General features: G+C 37.9%; 1 protein-coding gene across 1 annotated transcript in view; it reads right to left on the reverse strand.

Annotated features, from left to right (window-relative positions):
• ITPR2 (inositol 1,4,5-trisphosphate receptor type 2) overlaps positions 1-18,446 on the reverse strand; it is a 526,257-nt gene that overhangs the window by 414,575 nt on the left and 93,236 nt on the right. The window contains exons 3-5 of the mRNA XM_082849662.1: positions 8,152-8,267; positions 7,279-7,365; positions 5,485-5,643 (exon numbers count right to left, since the gene is read on the reverse strand). Coding sequence (XP_082705788.1) covers positions 5,485-5,643; positions 7,279-7,365; positions 8,152-8,267 — 362 coding nt within the window. The remainder of the gene's footprint in view (positions 1-5,484; positions 5,644-7,278; positions 7,366-8,151; positions 8,268-18,446) is intronic.

Here is an 18,446-nt window from a genome sequence, read left to right on the forward strand (position 1 = left end):
TAAATAGGTCAGCATCCCTCCACACCAGGTCTGATGCCATGTACACAGGAGATACAAAGAGTGAATGCACCCACCACAAATAAACCAATCTGCCTAAATATTAGAATCACTTCAAGTGCAAGTAGGAAATCTTATACATTTGTATTATCTCCAGAATTAAAAACAAATCTATTATATTTGATCTTCCCTATAGTCTCAGAAGTTTATTAAACATTCTAATGTCATCTGGATTCAGAGAATGCAGAATCCAGTATGACCTTGTAGGAATACATTTACAGTTTGGGCCTTGGGCAAATGGTTCACTTTTGTCTTAAACATCCAACACTAATATTGCTCCTTAAACCTGGTGCTCATTTTTTTATCTCACTTTTTTTATTGGAGTACAGGTGCTTTACAATGTTGTGTTAGTTACTGCTGTATAATGAAGTGCATCAGCTATATGTATACATATATCCCCTCCTTCTTGGACCTCCCTCCCTCCACCCCCCATCTCACCCATCTAGGTCATCACAGAGCACCGAGCTGAGCTCCCTGTGCTATATAGCAGGTTCCCACTAGCTATCTATTTTACACATGGTAGTGTGTTTATGTCAAACCTAATCTCACAATTCACCCCACCCTCCCCTTCCCCCCACTGTGTGTACATGTCCATTCTTTACATCTGCATCTTTATTCCTGCCCTGCAAATAGGTTCGTGCTCATTTTTAGATAAAAATTAAAATCAGTTATGGGAAAAGTGCTCTAAAGAAGTAAGTCTAAGTTGATTTTTTTATTTATGCTATCATTAACAATGTCTGCTCAATCTTCAAGTATTTTTATTCATATCTCAAATTGTGGGGAAATGAAGTTGTGCTTTCTTAATGATAATAACGAACAGTTATTTTATAGTTATTCAAGTTACTTTTGTTGTTAGGTTCTGCTAGAAGACTTATTACTGTAGTTACCTACACTCTCCTTCAGAGAATTGCTCACCATCATCTCAGAAATGAAAACCAACACCTTCCTCTGCATATTTCATATCAACTGAATATTAGAATAGATTAGTAGACAACTGAAAAACAAATTAGGACTCAGACAGTAAAAACAGACAGGACTTCTTCTCCCTGGATCTGAACCTAGACCAGGATTTTAAGGAACACAATTTCACACTTTTAATATAAATTAACCTTTAATAAATTATATACAGGAGTCTACATTCACCTATAGTACTGTTGGCACAAACCATATCTGAAGATTCAAATGTGACAGAGAAGCCTCAAGCTCATTAATGGAGCAACAGAAGGTTATCCTCTAGTTTGCAGGAATAGCTTCTGTTATTTACAGGACTGGTCTCTATTCACCATCCTGCCTTTCAAGTCCATAATCAGGCAGATGCTGTGACTCAAAATATCCATCACAGAAACTCTTTATATGTCCAGATAAGGAAAAATCATAAAGAAACTGTGTTGAGTGAGAGGATGAGGGGGCAGAACTGGCCTATATTTGTATAAAAAAGGGAAAGAGAGTAGGAGTGTACGCATAAGAAATTCTCCCAGTGGTTAACTGTAAAAGAGAGAACTGGGAATTGAGGACATGAAAAAAAAGATAAGAGAGAGATGTTTCCCGATATATCTTTATATTGTTTTCTATCTTTGAACCATGAATTGTTGCCTGTTTTAAACAATTAAATTATAAACAAAAAATAAAAGTCAACATGACATAGACATATTTTCAACATCCCCTCGAAAAACAAAAACATGTGTTATTGCACATGACACCAAGGCAAGTCTCAGAATCATGTAGAAGCCTGAGTAGTCTTCCATACCATAAACACTGGGACTCGATATCACATTCTGCCAGGGCTATATCTGGTCTTCCAATTTCTTAAAGAACAATTCGATTTGGTTCACTGTCATTCTTATCTGTACCATACAAATATTAGCCAGTAAGTTGCTAAATATAATGACATATTTTAGCTATTTCTTTCCAATTAAAAGAATACTTTTGATTGCACCTATATTCACTGCTCTAAGTCTTACTGTTTATTATAGCCGTCTGTATGCTTTGGGCCAATCCCAAAGTTAGTTTTACCTCAAAACACCACCTGTAAAGTCTTATATAATTTCAAGAGATTAGCCATATAGCCAAAATGTCACCAACTCCAAGAATTCATAAGAATGGTATTCATAAGGAGAATCTAGCATTAATTCACTAATTTCCAGGTCCTAGGTCTTGTTCTTGACAACAGTTACTTTGACTACCCACGCTGAATAAAACTTACAAATGAAATGGACAAGATGCTAATCATAAGATATAAAAAGAACGGTAAGAAGTGCCAGGAATAACACAAAAGTGTGTAATAAATAGTCTCTATTTTCAGGGAATTCACATCTACTTAGATAACTTGGTAAATATGGAACTTGGTAATATTTTCAGACGAGTACAGGCATGGAGCCTGATCCACTGATAGGGTCAGATGCCTTCTGAGAAGTCACATATTTAAAGCAGAACTTGAATTTTCTGCCATATCACATTCACCCTAGTGCACATTTTAAAAAACTGCAATTCCAAAAGCACGTCTGTTGATTCTATGTTAACAACCATGTAAGATTCACGGTGGGATTTTACCGAAAATGAAGAGCAATGTAATGCCACTGGCAGCTACCCTTCTTTTGAAGTGGCACCTGATGTGGTGAAAAGAACACTGCAGTAGAAATCAAAACACCGGGGATCGAGTCCACCTTCACCAGAATTCCAAGGGGTCTAGTTTTGCAAAACAGCAAAATCTACTTGCTATTTAAGGAGCCTCTTTCCCTAAGGGTTGGTTTTTTTTCTTGATTGAAAGAATATCTGGCCTTTTCTCCCCTTTAAAATCTACCACCAATGTAAAGAACTAAGGCCTTCTTAGATCAAAGTTTTAAATGAAAAATTAACTACTCAATCACGGGAAGATAAATGAAAATGAAATATTTATGAACTCTGCTCAAGGCTGTCCCCAGTGACTTTCTAACTGAGCAACAGCAAGTGAGGACTTCTATACAGCTGAGGGATCCATGAATCTATTTTCCCCCAAAACTACCCACCCCGAAATTCTATAAGATAAATGACAAAGGTGTCCTTAAACAGTAGAAACAACTGATTTTTGAGGATACGAGCATTTTTCTCCCCAGACTATCATCAGCCTCATTCTTACATTTCATTTTGGTCACTGAACATCTTGTGGATACTTATAACCTAAATCGCAACTTAACTAATTGCTAAATAGTGAAATAGAAATTTTAAAGTCCTTTAAACCTTGCAATTTCCTCCTCTAAGTTTAATATGTTTTTAAAGAAAATCAACAGTAATTAAACCCCTTGTTATGAAATAACAGTGTTTCCAATTGCCTTCAATAAAATACAGTAGGCTTATATTTTAGAAAAATGCTACCTATTCCTGGCAAAGAAAATGACCATTACAATACAATTATTTACATGGCAAATATAGGGCTGTGGATATGCTTATGTTTTCACAGCAACTTTAATCACACATAAAAGCTACACAGTGGCGAGCAAAAACAGTGAGCTATTTCAGCAAAAAGCAGTGTGTAAGGTTGCTTTAGCCATGCTTTATAGAGTACATCTATATAAGGAGGATCTCTACATCGCACTTAACAATTACATTGTCCATTTTAACCAAGATGGAATGTTTGGGTGGTAGGTTGTTCCCCACCCCACAACCCAATACAACTAATTATTTGAAATAGTTCATTACATTCAACTCTCTTTGAGCCTGTAAAGGCATTTGGGAGCAGGGAAAGGAACAGATAGAACGAAAAACTGACAGAATTAATTAATAAAATCCACAGCTAGTCTCAGGTCCCAATTTATCCAATCATTTCATCACATTCCTTTAGAGCTTGAGTTCAGGTCTTATTTGTTTTGACGTTTTGTTTTGAAATTCACTGACCACCTGCCAACAGGGACCGTACTCAGTGGGAGTGAGGTGGGGGGCCCCGCTGGAGAAGGGAACGAGCATTACAAAACAGGGCATCCAAACACACAGGTTGTTCATAAACTGCATAACCAGTCCCTGAATAATTGAGAGTTGATTGTAATTAACTACCTACTGAAATTAAAATATATGTCATGCTCACAGCATACATCACTTGATGCCAAAAGGAAAAAAAAAAAGAGAGAACTTATTTTTAAGAAATCCAACACAAGATTTAAAGTGCATTACATTTCTACATGCCATGCTTCTCCCAAACCTTACCTAAGGAGGATATCATCAGATAACTTATTAACCAAATTAAACCATGAAGCTTGCATCCTGTGGAATTGAATTTGGACTTCAAAATTCACTGGAAAAAATAGATTCACTACAACAGAAGACATTTCTAAGACAAGAAACAGCCAATACATTTTAATGATTTTTTTTGGGGGGGGGGGGGTGGTACGCGGGCCTCTCACTGTTGTGGTCTCTCCCGTTGTGGAGCGCAGGCTCAGCGGCCATGGCTCACGGGCCCAGCCGCTCCGCGGCATGTGGGATCCTCCCGGACCAGGGCACGAACCCGTGTCCCCTGCATCGGCAGGCGGCCTCTCAACAACTGCACCACCACGGAAGCCCCAATACATTTTAAAATGTCATCACAGTATTGATTGAGAGAACTGTCAGAATAATTACACTTTTATATTGCTTTGAATTTTTATGTTAATTTTTTTAATCTCAACTATTTTTCTTGATCACCTGACCCAATATCTGTAAAGTCGTCTATTTATGAAAGTTATTCTGTATTTGGGGTCAACCAGAATTTATTAAGCATCTTCCATGTGCCAGGGACTGTCACCTGCTACTTCATCTATTACACACAAAAATATCTAACTATTGATCCTGTTGAATCATTGCACATAATTTTATTTTCTCTGCTCTATAAAGTAGCAGGAAAATATTTTAGCAACTACTAAAATTCACATGCTACAACACGCTCGCATTCCACAATGTATTTAAGTATTGTCGTCAATGAGCTACTGCCAATGTATAGCTCCTCATTCATTACACATCTATTAAGATGTACAGACTGCAAACAACTGGCTACAGAGGCAGTAAATGACATATTGTCATGATTTGCTGTGTCGCTCTATTAATTCAAAGGAATAGACTCCACCTTCTGCAACACAGCTCTTTTTCCTTACAGCCATGCTCCCTCCTGAACAGGCCGAGAAGCAAACTCTGCCTCTCTCTCCCTTAAAAGTCTCAGCCAAGATTAACGTTCTTAAATTCTTTCACACAAATTCTGGCTGGAAGATTTTTTTAAATTAATCTGATCTTTGTCTTTTTATGATTCCTGAGCACGATTTGTACTATAAATCAATGCTTTCAACCTATTAAAGAAATTAACATAAAAATAATATGTTGAAGATTGAAAACTATATCTGTTTTCTTTGCACTTTCTGGATTCTCTACTACTAAGAACTACTGTCTTTAAGAATGTGCTGCTTTTCTCTTAATCTTATAGTTACATACATTGTCACCCTCGCTTCTCAGCTTCCAGAAGGGATGAATATAAAACCAAGACCCTTCATTTCCTGCAGCGTCCAAGGACACGCGCATGGCATTCTTCTCCAGTAAAGCGGGTAATCTCTTGTTGACAGTCAGATACTTGTTGCTTTTTATATGCAGTAGCTGTAGAAGAAAGATATGGATTACCGTCTTTATTCTTTGATCTCCTCTGCTAATTGCATATATGTGTTTATATTTATATCATGTGCCCACATAACACGGCTCGGGATAGAGTTTAAACAAAGAAGTTCTTTCCAGACTCCACAGTCACCACCTTTCTAAGCTGACTTTCTTTGGGTTCCTCCTCACCTCCATCCCCGATTCTCTTTCATAATGAAGTGAGCACATAAGGAAAACCAACCAGGGGACACTTCTGAATGATTTTCATCTACTGATAAATAATAGGATAAACCCAAGCTTTCCAAAGGAGACCAGGAGGTCCCCCCAAACTACATTCTTTCTCAATCCCTGCCTGGCCACAAAAACAGAACATACTAAAGAATAACCGAGGACCTGTAATAATGCACCTACCCACTTAGTATTATTAACCACCCCTGCCTGCAGACAGCCCTCACCCCCTGGGTGCGGAGACAGCCTGCCCATCCTAAATAAACTCTGCCACTTCCATAAGAGGACGCAATCCCACTCCTTCTCAGATGAGGGCAGAAGCCCAAGGGACATGCAGCCACAGGTATCACACAATCTATCATTAGATTAACTCATACGTCCAGGGAGCCGCAGACCCAGGGCTCTCCTCTTGTACCATCAGAGAACCGCTTTGCCAGTCCTGTGCTCTGACACTTTGCCATTGGCCGATAACAAAACATCAGGGGATGTTATTTTTTGAAACAGCTCTGTGAAACACCTCATTGTAGTATTTATAGTAAGGAAGTTGTTAAGGCCATTGTTTACTATATTAAACAGTGCCCTCTTTATGAGAGCTCATTGGAGAAACAGTTCTCTGGTCTTCTTCCGGGGAATGTTTGTGCTTCCAAACTTCTGACTTAGCTCTCTGTACGGACCTTCTATGTGAATGCTGTAATATTTTACACTGCCCTTATAGCTACTCAAGCAACAAAAAGGCTTCCAGCCAAAGTTTATCAGCCTTTACAGCATGGATTTTATAAACATGCCTCACCCTTGACTTCATTTTATTCATGCAATCATTATTTTCCCTTTGATCCAGTTGCCTTATTTATTTCTATTAATATTTTATCTTATGTGGAATGTATTTTTGAAAATGCCTTACATTCTTTTTGGAACAAGGTGGGGCATTCACAACTACCCGAGTAAAAAGCTAAAAGATCTAAGTGAAGCACAAGAAAGAAATGCTGCTGAGATAAATCAGTGTGTATACTAATTGAAATGGAAGAGCTAATACCTCAAGGACAGTTCCCATCTAAAAGTACAATTTGAAAACTTTCCTCCCTACAAAATGAAAACATAAAGCTTCATTTGTTACAGGTTAGTCCCATTAATTCTAAAGGACTCTTTTGTTACAGGTTTTCCCCATTTTCTTCCTTTTGATTTAATAACTTGTGCATACATCTGGATAAGCTCACTTCTTTATGTGTATGCACCAGATTTATTCATACAGAACGGTGTGCTGAATATTAACAGAAAATATCACACTGTATAATTCCCACCAAAGAACAAACCACTGTATCCCCCAATTTTAAGGCAGGTTGGCATTCCTACCAAATGCAAATTAACCATAAAATATTCACCCCTTTTAAGCAAAAGTAAATAGACACTTACTTGTATAACATTACTATATTTCACAATTTCTCCCAAGAGCTTCTTATTCTCTGATTCATTTTGTTTTTGTTCCAGTTCTGCAGCATGCTATAAATTGATTATCAGATATTTAGTGTGGAAGCATAGAAAACAGAGCACAATAATTGACAAAGAAATAAGGTTTATTTTAGGAACAAAGAATACAACCAAGACTAAAATAGGCGGGTTGCTTTGCTCTTTGGTGCTTCGGGAGAAAGAGGGGCAATAATTAAATACATGATGATAATGTGCGATAAAAATCTCTCATTTTAATGCTGAAGTGTAGCCCAAAATATATTGAGATGCTTTTATGTTGGAAATTTCAGAAAAGTACTAGGTACTTTGGTCTTATAAAATTATTTTCAGAAGGAATATTGCTAGAGAAACCAAACATAGTAGGTAAATTTCAAAAGCCTCAAAATTCAGTTTCAATTCGAAAGTAACAGGAATTTTGATGACACAAAATAAGTTCTATTAAATTTCCACAGAGCCCAGATCAGAAACAACAGACTTTCAATGTTTTTCCAATAGTCTTTCAAAAAAATTAGGTACTATGTCCAGTAAAATACAACTGGATTTGGTATTCCTGCAGAGATTCTGGACTGGCTTTCAGTGTGATGTGAATATCTGAATTAGTGTGGCACACCTGAATAAACAGCAGAAGTGCACTACCTACATTCCAGGAAATCAGTAGCCACACCCTGTAACTTAAAAGTCCTTTCCGCTTTTAATGTGTTGCCACATCTATTCTGAATCTCAGTGTATTGAGTGAAATCATTAAGCTACAGAATAGATCTTTTGTTACTGCTGTACTTGTCCTAGCCTAAACCAGACAGATGGAAGGCTGGCCCTTACCTGTAATTTCTTCAGCAAGGCTGCCTCTGTGTGGTTCCCTTGTTTAACTTGCTTGGCTTTCCAATATTGTTTCTGAGCAGAATATCGGTTCATAGGGCACACCTTAAAGAGGCAGTCTATGACAAACCAACAAACAAAAACACTGTAACTAAGGAGACCAGCATTTCTTAGACTTCCCTTATAGCCTAGCATTGGAATCTCGGAATCCCTGAGTATAAATAACATTTAAACATCATCTAGCCCATACTCCAGTCAACTGTTAAATTATCCCTATAACATCCTTTTTAAATAATCATTTAGCCTGTTAAAATACCACCTTTTTCATTAATTTATAGGAAATCACAGCTAGCATGATTTATAAAGAAATCAAACCAATGTAATCATTATAAAGCACTTCTTAATTATAATAAGGTGCCTGGACTTAGAAAGTCAATAGAATGAGATTAGTGCCTTTCACTGCCTCATCTGACCTTGCACAATTAATTACTTATTCATGGTATGTATCTTTGACAGCCAAAGTGATGGAAGAAGTAGAAACAACCACAGTAATCAAGCAGTCGTATTTCAGTCATCTATTCCCCAAGCTTCCACATACCTGGGGTGAACATGGTGTAGACATCTGGGACGCAGTATGTTATAAGGGAAAAACAAAGCAAAACAAAGAAAACTAAATCAAGATTATAGTCCTAACTCTACTACTAAATATCAAGTTAGGAAATCATAGTGGAATAATATAGTTAGTGATATCCCTAAGTCAAAAAACAAATTTTTTTTCTGTTTAATGAGGAAAATGAAAGTTTGACTAAACGAAGGCCTTCATTTGCTAATGATTCTGTACATTTGTGGAATGGATAACACACAATCTAGAATAAAGGTAATTCCGAATATTCTATAATAAAGGAGTATTGACATAGAAGATCTAAACATTATTTTCATTTTTCTCACAAAAAATTGTAAGAATTCTATGTAACAAATTTACCTTGTTTTGATCGATGTGTTAATATTTACAATCATTCCCATTTTTCAAGCATGTTTCACAAAAATAAAATTCAGTCAGCTCAAACATACATTTTAGCCACATTCTTGACTATATTGTATGTGCACTCATTCTTTTATTCTCTTTAAAATTAATTATAAAATTAAATGAGACGACCTCTTTTCATATCTCACTTTTTTATGGTTCTAATGGCACACAAGACCAAGAAATATGACCATAAATTTTTTAAGGAATTTTTCAAAGTCAGAAGAAATAATGACTTTTCTCCTATAGCTTGTAATTATAAACACAAGTTCTATTGATTACCTCCCACCTACACATACAAAGCTATAGAAAACATTATTAACTTCTGGTCTAAAAGTTACTTATGTGGATGAGTAAAGATTTTATAACCAACAGAAAACAGACACCTTCTAACTGCTGAAAGTTGGTTGAGAGACTGTTAGAATTACAGTAGGTTACAGGAATCATCACTTAGAACAACGGTGTGAAAACCAAATAACTGGACCTGAAAACTGTTTTTCTTGACAACATATTTAAGTAGCCCTAGAAAATATTTCCATATATTAGTATCTACAAAGAGAATACACAATTTTTCAAGCACACATATAGAGGTTGTTTACAGATAGCTCCAAAAGAGTACTCCCAATTTAATACAGCAGGCTACTTAGACTGTCCTATATCAGGCAAGTGGCCAAACTCTACATTGTTTAGTGCAGCAAAAACACAAGTCCATATTCAAGTAGAACTGAACTCTATAATCTGCAGTCTCTACTTCTGACTTCCTTTAACTATGAAAAGAGAAAAAAAAAATGTGTTCTTCTCCATTACTTCAAATTCCTAATTAAGTTCATTAGGAAATGGTCTTTTTTTTTTCTTCTTTTTTTTCTTTTGGCTGCATTGGGTCTTTGTTGCTGCACGTGGCTTTCTCTAGTTGTGGCGAGCGGGGGCTACTCTTTGTTGAGGTGCGTGGGCTTCTCATTGCGGTGGCTTCTCTTGTGGCAGAGCACAGGCTCTAGGCACGCAGGCTTCAGTAGTTGTGGCACGCGGGCTCAGTAGTGGCTCACCAGCTCTGGAGCGCAGGCTTCAGTAGTTGTGGCGCACAGGCTTAGAAGCTCCGCGGCATGTGGGATCTTCCCAGACCAGGGCTGGAATCCGTGTCCCCTGCACTGGCAGGCAGATTCTTAAGCACTGCGCCACCAGGGAAGCCCAGGAAATGGTCTTTTGACAAAGAATATTTGTCCTAAATTCTAGACCAACCAGTAGCACTCCTAACTAGTGGTATCCTTAGGTAACTAGGAAAGAAACTGGGTGTCGTGATCCTCGTCATCATAGCTAAAGTGGTTGTGAAGCGAAGTTAAGCATCCAGCCAACTAACGTTTAATGCTTAGGTTGTGCCTCTGGGTGCTATAAGGCTCAGACCCTGTCCTCAGAAGCTCTCAGTCTAGCGGGTGAAACAGGCTGAAGTTTTTCAATGGGGCTCTGGAGAAGGTGCTGTGTGGTTCAGAGATGAATGTGACCTTTCACATTCTTTAGGGGAGGCCAGAAAAGTCTTCCAAAAAAGAAGGCACAAGTCAAGTGTTAAAGAACCCATACTAATTCAGCACATTTGCAAGAGGGTTCAAATGCTCAGAGGGGAGGGGAGTCCCAACCAGAGCCCACGGCCGGTACAAGGGCAGCGAAGGAGAATGCCCAGGGACCTGCCAACCGTGCCAAAAAACGACAGCCCCAGCTGCGAAATGAAATCGGTGAGGCTGGCTGAAATCAGCCTCTGCAGAGTGCCATGTTCTAGGTTAGAAGTATGCACTTCATCCCGGGGAAAATGCGAACTCTTATACAGGGTTTTCAGCTCTTACAGCACGTGAAGGATGATGTGAACACGAGGCAAGAAACCCAGCACGAAAGCCAACTGCCAGTGTGATGAGAGCCAGGGAGGATCTGAATCTGGGCGTATGGGAGTTCTAGGGTAGCTGTAGATTTAAAAACAAAGCAGCAGAACCAACAGGCTTGGTCTTATCTCTTAGTGTGGGGTGGGGAAGGGCGAGGGAGAGAGAGAGTGAGGATGGCCAAACAGGCTTCCATCCACTCCCTCTGAGACACTAAGTCTTAGATTTCCACAGCCCTTTCCATTTTCAGGGCCTCAGCTGTATGGTTCTCCTCAGCAACACTCCCCAGGAGGCATCTCATTCTGTAAATAACCGATCTGTTTCTGTGTGGCAACTAATATCACAGGAGTATTTTGGTTGACAGGAGGGAACCTAGGGCATGCAGATGTCTGTAAAAATGCTTGTGGTGGTGGTGATTGCGACGGGTGTGTGTGTGTGTGCGTGTGCATGCGTGTGTGTGTGTGTGTAATTCTCTCTCTGCCTCCTTTGGAAAACTTTTTTAAAAATCTACTGGTCTTGGACTAGTCGCGTATTTTGTCTGATTCTAAATTTACTACATAATAAATGCATTAATAATACCCACCACGCCTACTTCATAGGGCTGCTGAGATGCGCAAAAAAAGAGAATCTGTGAAACTACTCCGTGAACTTGAAAGGCCTATTATAAATGTTAAATGTAAGGTATTATTATCAATATTGCTTCATTCATTCAGCGATAGTTTCACTGAGAGGTGACTAAACCCTTACAGAGCTCTCAGCAAAGAGCTTCAATAAGTAGAGTTCTTGGATTAAACACAAACATAACCCAAAAGTGCCCAATTCGTGACAAGGTGTTCGCCCCTTTGTTTTAAGATACCACGATGTGTTTTTTTATACAGTTCTTGAATTCCCTGAAACAGCATGGCAGGGAGCAGAGGGTGAAATCTCCATTACCTTGTAATATCTTTTAAAATATGCAGAAGCAATCACTAGCGCCGGCACGGATGCAGCCTTTGACGAAAAGCCTGTGTTTCTCTGGCATGCAGGAACACAGAGCTATTCACACTCCTCACCCTGCTTCTAGAACTGGCTCTCTAGAATCCCTTAGTCAGCTCATTCTCTAAAGTTAGAGATGTATAAACTGCTAGGAAAAAAGGTCTTGGGGGCTTTTCTAACTAGAAACTTGCCCAGTGTCATTTATTAACTAGGTAACAACAATCTTTTCAGCATTTCAAGACTCAAAGAATAATAAAAAGGGCAAGATTTGCTTCATAGAGCAAAGCACCAACAGCATAAAGAGAAGGAAGTAATTTGAGTTAAATTTTTTAAAAGCTTAACCTTAAGAACTACGGCCAGCAATTGCACAGAATCACATAAGTTTAGGAAATGTTAGAAATTCGACAAAATGGGCTATGTTCAGTCGGGCAATATGCTAAAAACAATGTCTCAGAATTAGAACTGGTTTTTTACAACCGTGGAAGGAAACCAAGCCTCCCAGAAGTGCTCGTGTTAAACTAAAAGATCTGCTGGCATCTTTAACCTGCGAATAAATGCTAGTGGAGGGAAGAAATATGAAAGCCATTCAAATGGTGTGGAGCACATAATCCATGGTATATAACCCTGCAAATCAAAGAACTAACCTTCTCACGCGATTCCATGTACGTCTGGAAAGAACCCAGTCTAAACCTCCACTCACAATACCTCACCGAATAGTTCTGAAACGTTTTGCTTTGTATGTATACAAGTACTTCCTAAAATATTTGTATCTAAGGCAGCTTCTGCACCCCAGAAGTTGACTATAGGACTCCATTCTGGGCTCTTATATAGGACGTTCAAGTTATGTAGCTGCCAGCAATTTCCTTTGGTAATGGTGGAAAGAAAACTTTGGTTCATTTCTCCTCCCTCCAAAAGGTGTTGTAAGATTTTTTTAAAAATTTTTTGATGTGGACTATTTTTAAAGTCTTCATTTAATGTGTTACACTATTGCTTCTGTTTTTGTGTTTTTGGTTTTTTGGACCCAAGGCACGTGGGATCTTAGCTCCCTGACCAGGGATCGAACCCGCACCCCTGCTTTGGAAGGCAAAGTCTTAACTACCGGACCGCTAGTGAATTCCCCAGATGTTGTAAGATTTAAATGAGGCAAGACATAATTAAACCATCAGCAAATGCCTCTCACAAAGCAGGCTCTTTCATGGTAGCTTGTAAAATTATCTCATACTGATTACAGGGAACGCGGTTGCCAAGGGCTTTATTATCTCCACATGGAGAAAGGTGAGGAGGGAGGAGCTTTCCTTTTTCTCTTTTTCATATAAACAGGATGGAGCAGAATTCCATGAAGACAACAGAACCTTCCCAATGATAAACTGGAAAGTGGTAACAAAACTCTCCCTAGGGTCAGGGACAGGCAGACAAGGGGCCACTAGACACCAGCAATTAGAATTCAGAGTTGGTCAGGGGAGAGGTACACATTCATTAGCGAAAAATATAACTGTAGCTCTCTTTTTGTTCTTCAGTTTCTCTAAGAAATGCATCCTGAAATACAGTGTGTGTATAGAACTCTTTATGCTTAGAGTGTGTTTTTAAAAGGAGTCTGTTTTGTTTATGCATGGAAATTTCAAACCAAACATCTACTGCTTTGGTCATAGTCAAAAGCAAGTACAGAGAGGGTATGTAAGAGGCAAAGTGTCCTCTAGAATGTTACAAAGGCCAAAGAAAATTTATTGCAGTTGTTAGCAAACATTAAAATTTATCACAATATGGCTGGACGACCATGAATTATTTATCACAACATGGCTGGACGACCAATATGGCTGGACGACCATGAATTATTACAGGATAACTTCCTCTAAGCAAAAGTCAGCTATTTTACTACTCAAGAGGGAGAGAAACGGCCTTTTGTAATTACAGGCTTGTAGACTGCGAAGATGTTAGAACTCGAAGGGGCCCGAGATAAAATCCAACCTTTCCCTTCTCTGAGATAAACAAGCAAAACCTCAGAGTGAGTTGCCTTAGTCATTCACGACAGACTCTCTAGATTAAAATAATTTATAAATATGAACAAGTTCAACCACACATAGGATGCTTGAAAGCCCTGACAAGTGACTGTCTGGCCCCTTGGTGGCAGGGATGTTAATACCATACTTTGTAAGGACCTACTGTAGAGCACAGGGAGCTCTACTCAACGCTTTTTACTGGCTTATATGGGAAAACAATCTTAAAAAGAGTGGATATATGTATATGTATAACTCCTTCACCTTGCTATACACCTGAAGCTAACACAGATTGTAAATCAACTATACTCCAAAACAAATTTTGAAGTACAAATAAAAAAAAAATTTTAAATACCATACTTGGTTTGCTCATTACAGATTACGGCCATGGAGCACTTTGTGAACTATATAGAGTACTATATATTGATAATAAAGATCATTTGATCCTCACAACACCCTTGAGATTTAGCCAGGATTATTTTCTCCATATTCCAGAGAAGGAAACTGAGACTCTTCTTAAGTCCACACAGTTGGTAAGGAAATGAGCTGGAACTTGAACTGAGATCCTCTGATATGTATCTTTATCTATCTACATCCATAGATACATAAATATCTGATATCTAGATAGATAGATAGATAGATAGAAAAGAGTTGTAATACTTCAAAAGAAACATTTATGTTTTCTCATGGGAAATATGCCACATGTGCATATACAACTAATGGTAAGACATCAATAGGAATGTTATAAAATCTTAGTCTCAAAAACATTAATTATCTGATTCCTAGATTAATGGCTAAATACTCAGAAACAAATGAAACTTTCTATTTTGCATCCGTTGGAGTGAGGGAGAAAAACTAAATCCAAATGCACCAATGCTAATTTTCATTCTTGTCAAGTTGTAAATTTTAGCATTAAGCTAACCATTACATTAGACATAAGTAGAAATCGCTATCAGAACATCATAATGTACAATTTTTCAATTAATTTTTCCCATCCTCAAATTATCATATTAACAGTGATAATCAAAAAAAAGTGTAATAAGCAGACTGATTCCAAAATCAAAATACAAGTCTCCAAATCCCATTACACAAATTAAGTCTGAAAGAAAAGAAATGCAAGTAAATTTATATATACATAAATGTGTGTGTCTATACATATAGACACATACATACACAATACTTACATATATAATATATTTTATATATGTTTACTTGTATTTTCATTTATAAGTATATAATATACTGCCATAGTGTCTCCTACGTATCAGGGGTGGTCACATTCCATCATTTAATTCTTCTAAAAACCCTCTGAGGTAACCATTAGCTTGATAAATGAAGAAAGAAAAACTCTAAACGTTTTAAAGATCTATCCTAAAGTCTCAAAACTAGTTTTAAGACTTAATCCAGATCAATCTCTGTCCAAAGCCCATCTTTGTAATTTCATAGAAGACACTCCATATTTATGAAATTAAAACATAAAAAAATATATGTACTTCACATCCATTAGAACAGTTAATTTTTTTTAAAAGAGCATAAAATAACAAGAGTTGGAGTGAATGTGGAGAAACTGGAACCCTTGTGCATTGTTGGTGGGGATATAAAATGATGCAGCCGCTATGAAAAACAGTATGGCAACATCTCAAAAACTAAGGTTTGATCATAAGATTACCATATGATCCAGCAATTCCACTGCTGAGTACACAACAGAATTGAAAGTTGAGTCTCTTATGTTCATAGCAGCATTATTCACAATAGACAAAAAGTAGATGCAATACAAATGTCCATCAAGAGATGAATGGATAAACAAAACGTGGTATACATTTACAATGGAACATTATTCAGCCATAAAAAGAATAAAAATTCTGATACATGCTAAAAAAGTGCATTTAGGTACATTCACTGAAATTAAAACACACAACATGATAGTCTAGCTTTCCCTGGTTTCATACTTCTAGAGACCTGAATTTCTCCTATAAGGGCCCCAAAATGTATGAAAAAGAGACTATCCAAGTATCTGTAACTATGACTTAATAGAAGTAACAAAGCAGAAAGTTAGAAACAGTGGGCAGGGAATTTTATGGCCTCAAGGTCTCCACTTGGAAAGTCCTAATTTTCGAATAGCTGAACAACTAAATTCTTAAGACAGGTAAATTCACTTTATAGAGATAGGCTTTTTAAACCAGTTTTAGCATTGCAATAATAACTACTGGCCTAAATTTTTTTTTAAGTCAAACACAGGATATTTTATGCCATGTTACAGTTAGGTAATGGAGACTTATGTAATATTTAGATTGAAGAATTGCTCACTGTTCATTGTCTAGCTACTAAATTAATTGCTATTCTCATCTGGAAGAACCAAAACAAAATCAGTCTGTTGTGCTAGGTCCTCTGTGAGCAGATATTTACCCATAAGAACAAAAAAAGATCATAAAGTCCTAATCATCATTATTACTGTAGATTTATGCCCAAGTGAGACTAGCTTTTTGTTGCTTATTATAACCATAAAGCATCTATCTCTATAAATAATTTAGCAGTCAATGGACAATAACTTTAGAGAAGTGTTTTAAAAACTGTAATTGTGAAAACCATGTTTCAAGTCAATTTATTTGGTTCAATCAGCCACTTTTGAATGGAATGGAATGGAGTGGAATAGAATTGAATGGAACAGGAAGGGAAGGGAAGAGGAGTAGAGGACACTGCAATAGCAAGTAATCTTTTCAAGAAACTTGTTTCTGAGGGCCTACTGTAGAGCACAGGGAACTCTGCTCAATATTCTGTAATAACCTAAATGGGAAAAGAATTTGAAAAAGAATAGATATATGTATAACTGAATCACTTCACTGTACACTGAAACTAACACAACATTGTTAATCAACTATGCTCCAATATAAAATAAAAAAAAATTTTAAACTCTGAAAAAAAAAGAAACTTGTTTCTGGGGTGTGTGTGGGTGTGTGTGTGGGTGTGTGTGTGTGGGTGTGTACATGCTGGATTACAATGTGAAATGTACAGTATTCCATACTGAGAGTTGCAATAAAAAGTGTCTGAGGACTTCCCTGGTGGCACAGTGGTTAGGAATCCGCCTACTAATTCAGAGGACAGGGGTTCGAGCCCTGGTCCAGGAAGATCCCACATGCCATGGAGCAACTAAGCCCGTGCGCCACAACTACTGAGCCTGCTCTCTAGAGCCCACGAGCCACAACTACTGAGCCTGCGTGCCGTAACTACTGAAGCCCACGTGCCTACAGCCCATGCTCCGCAACAAGAGAAGCCCCGCACCACAACGAAGAGTAGCCCCCGCTCACTGCAACTAGAGAAAGCCCGCGCACAGCAACGAAGACCTAACACAGCCAAAAATAAATAAATAAATAAATTTATTTTTTTGAAAAAGTGTTTGAAAGTCACTATTCTAGAGGGCTATACATGTATATAGGTTAGGGTTAAGGGAACCGAAGTATTTTTTAAAAACAAATAAATATAAAGAGAGGAGAGGAGGAGAGGGGGAGGGGGAGGGAGGAGAGGAAGCAAGGACGGGAAGGAGGGAAGGAGGGAAGAAAGGAATGGAAGGAGGGAGGGAGGAAGGAATCCTGTGCTCAAGAGGAGAGAAAACTGAGACTACTAAGGGACCTTCTTTTTGTTCTATAATTACTTTTGAAGTCCAGTTTTACTTTGAAATAAAAGCTATCCTTTTATTAACTGCCCCATCAAATTTTTATATAGCCAATTACAATGAAACTGGAAGATGCCCTTTTAAATATATCTTCCTCCTTTTCATCTCCACTCTAGTTAACCTCCACCTTTACTCCAGTACCTATCCACCAAATGGTAACTTTCATTAGTTAATATGTTTGCATGTAACTCTACATTCACAACCTATTATCTGGTATATGGAAGATGCTCAGAATCTGCAGGGGAAACACCTGCCAAGGTGCCTGAGAAACAATCATTAGATTTCTGCTCTGAAAGGTTTTAGTCTTTTTTGTATCCTGTTAAAATGCAAAAACCTGAGAAGGGAACACACTAAGATCCTGATTCTCAGTTTAAAACTGGAGATGGGTTGGTGCTGCAGATCTGGGGAAAGCACCTTTTACATTACCAACGCCCGGGAAGGATGTGAGGAAAGGGCTGCATCAAATTTTCCGATGGCGCAGACTGGGGAGGAATAACTAATTTGACAGACAAAAATCTAGATTTTAAATAATCTCTACAGGACAAACATCAACACAATTAAACTTCAAACAAACATACAGTTCTGCATTTAAATTCAGAAAAATTCAACTGCTTCAGTATGTGATAGACTTGAATTCAACTTCATATAATTATAGTGACCATTCAGCCCTGTGTGCCCAGGACAATTCTGGTTTATGCCTGTTACCTGTGCCTAATTATTCATTGTGTCCTTTTTCACTCTCAAAAGTGTCCTGGTTTAGATGAGAAAGTATA

The sequence above is a fragment of the Leucopleurus acutus genome (assembly GCF_964270905.1).
Source record: "Leucopleurus acutus genome assembly, chromosome: 11".
Classification (NCBI taxonomy): domain Eukaryota; kingdom Metazoa; phylum Chordata; class Mammalia; order Artiodactyla; family Delphinidae; genus Leucopleurus; species Leucopleurus acutus.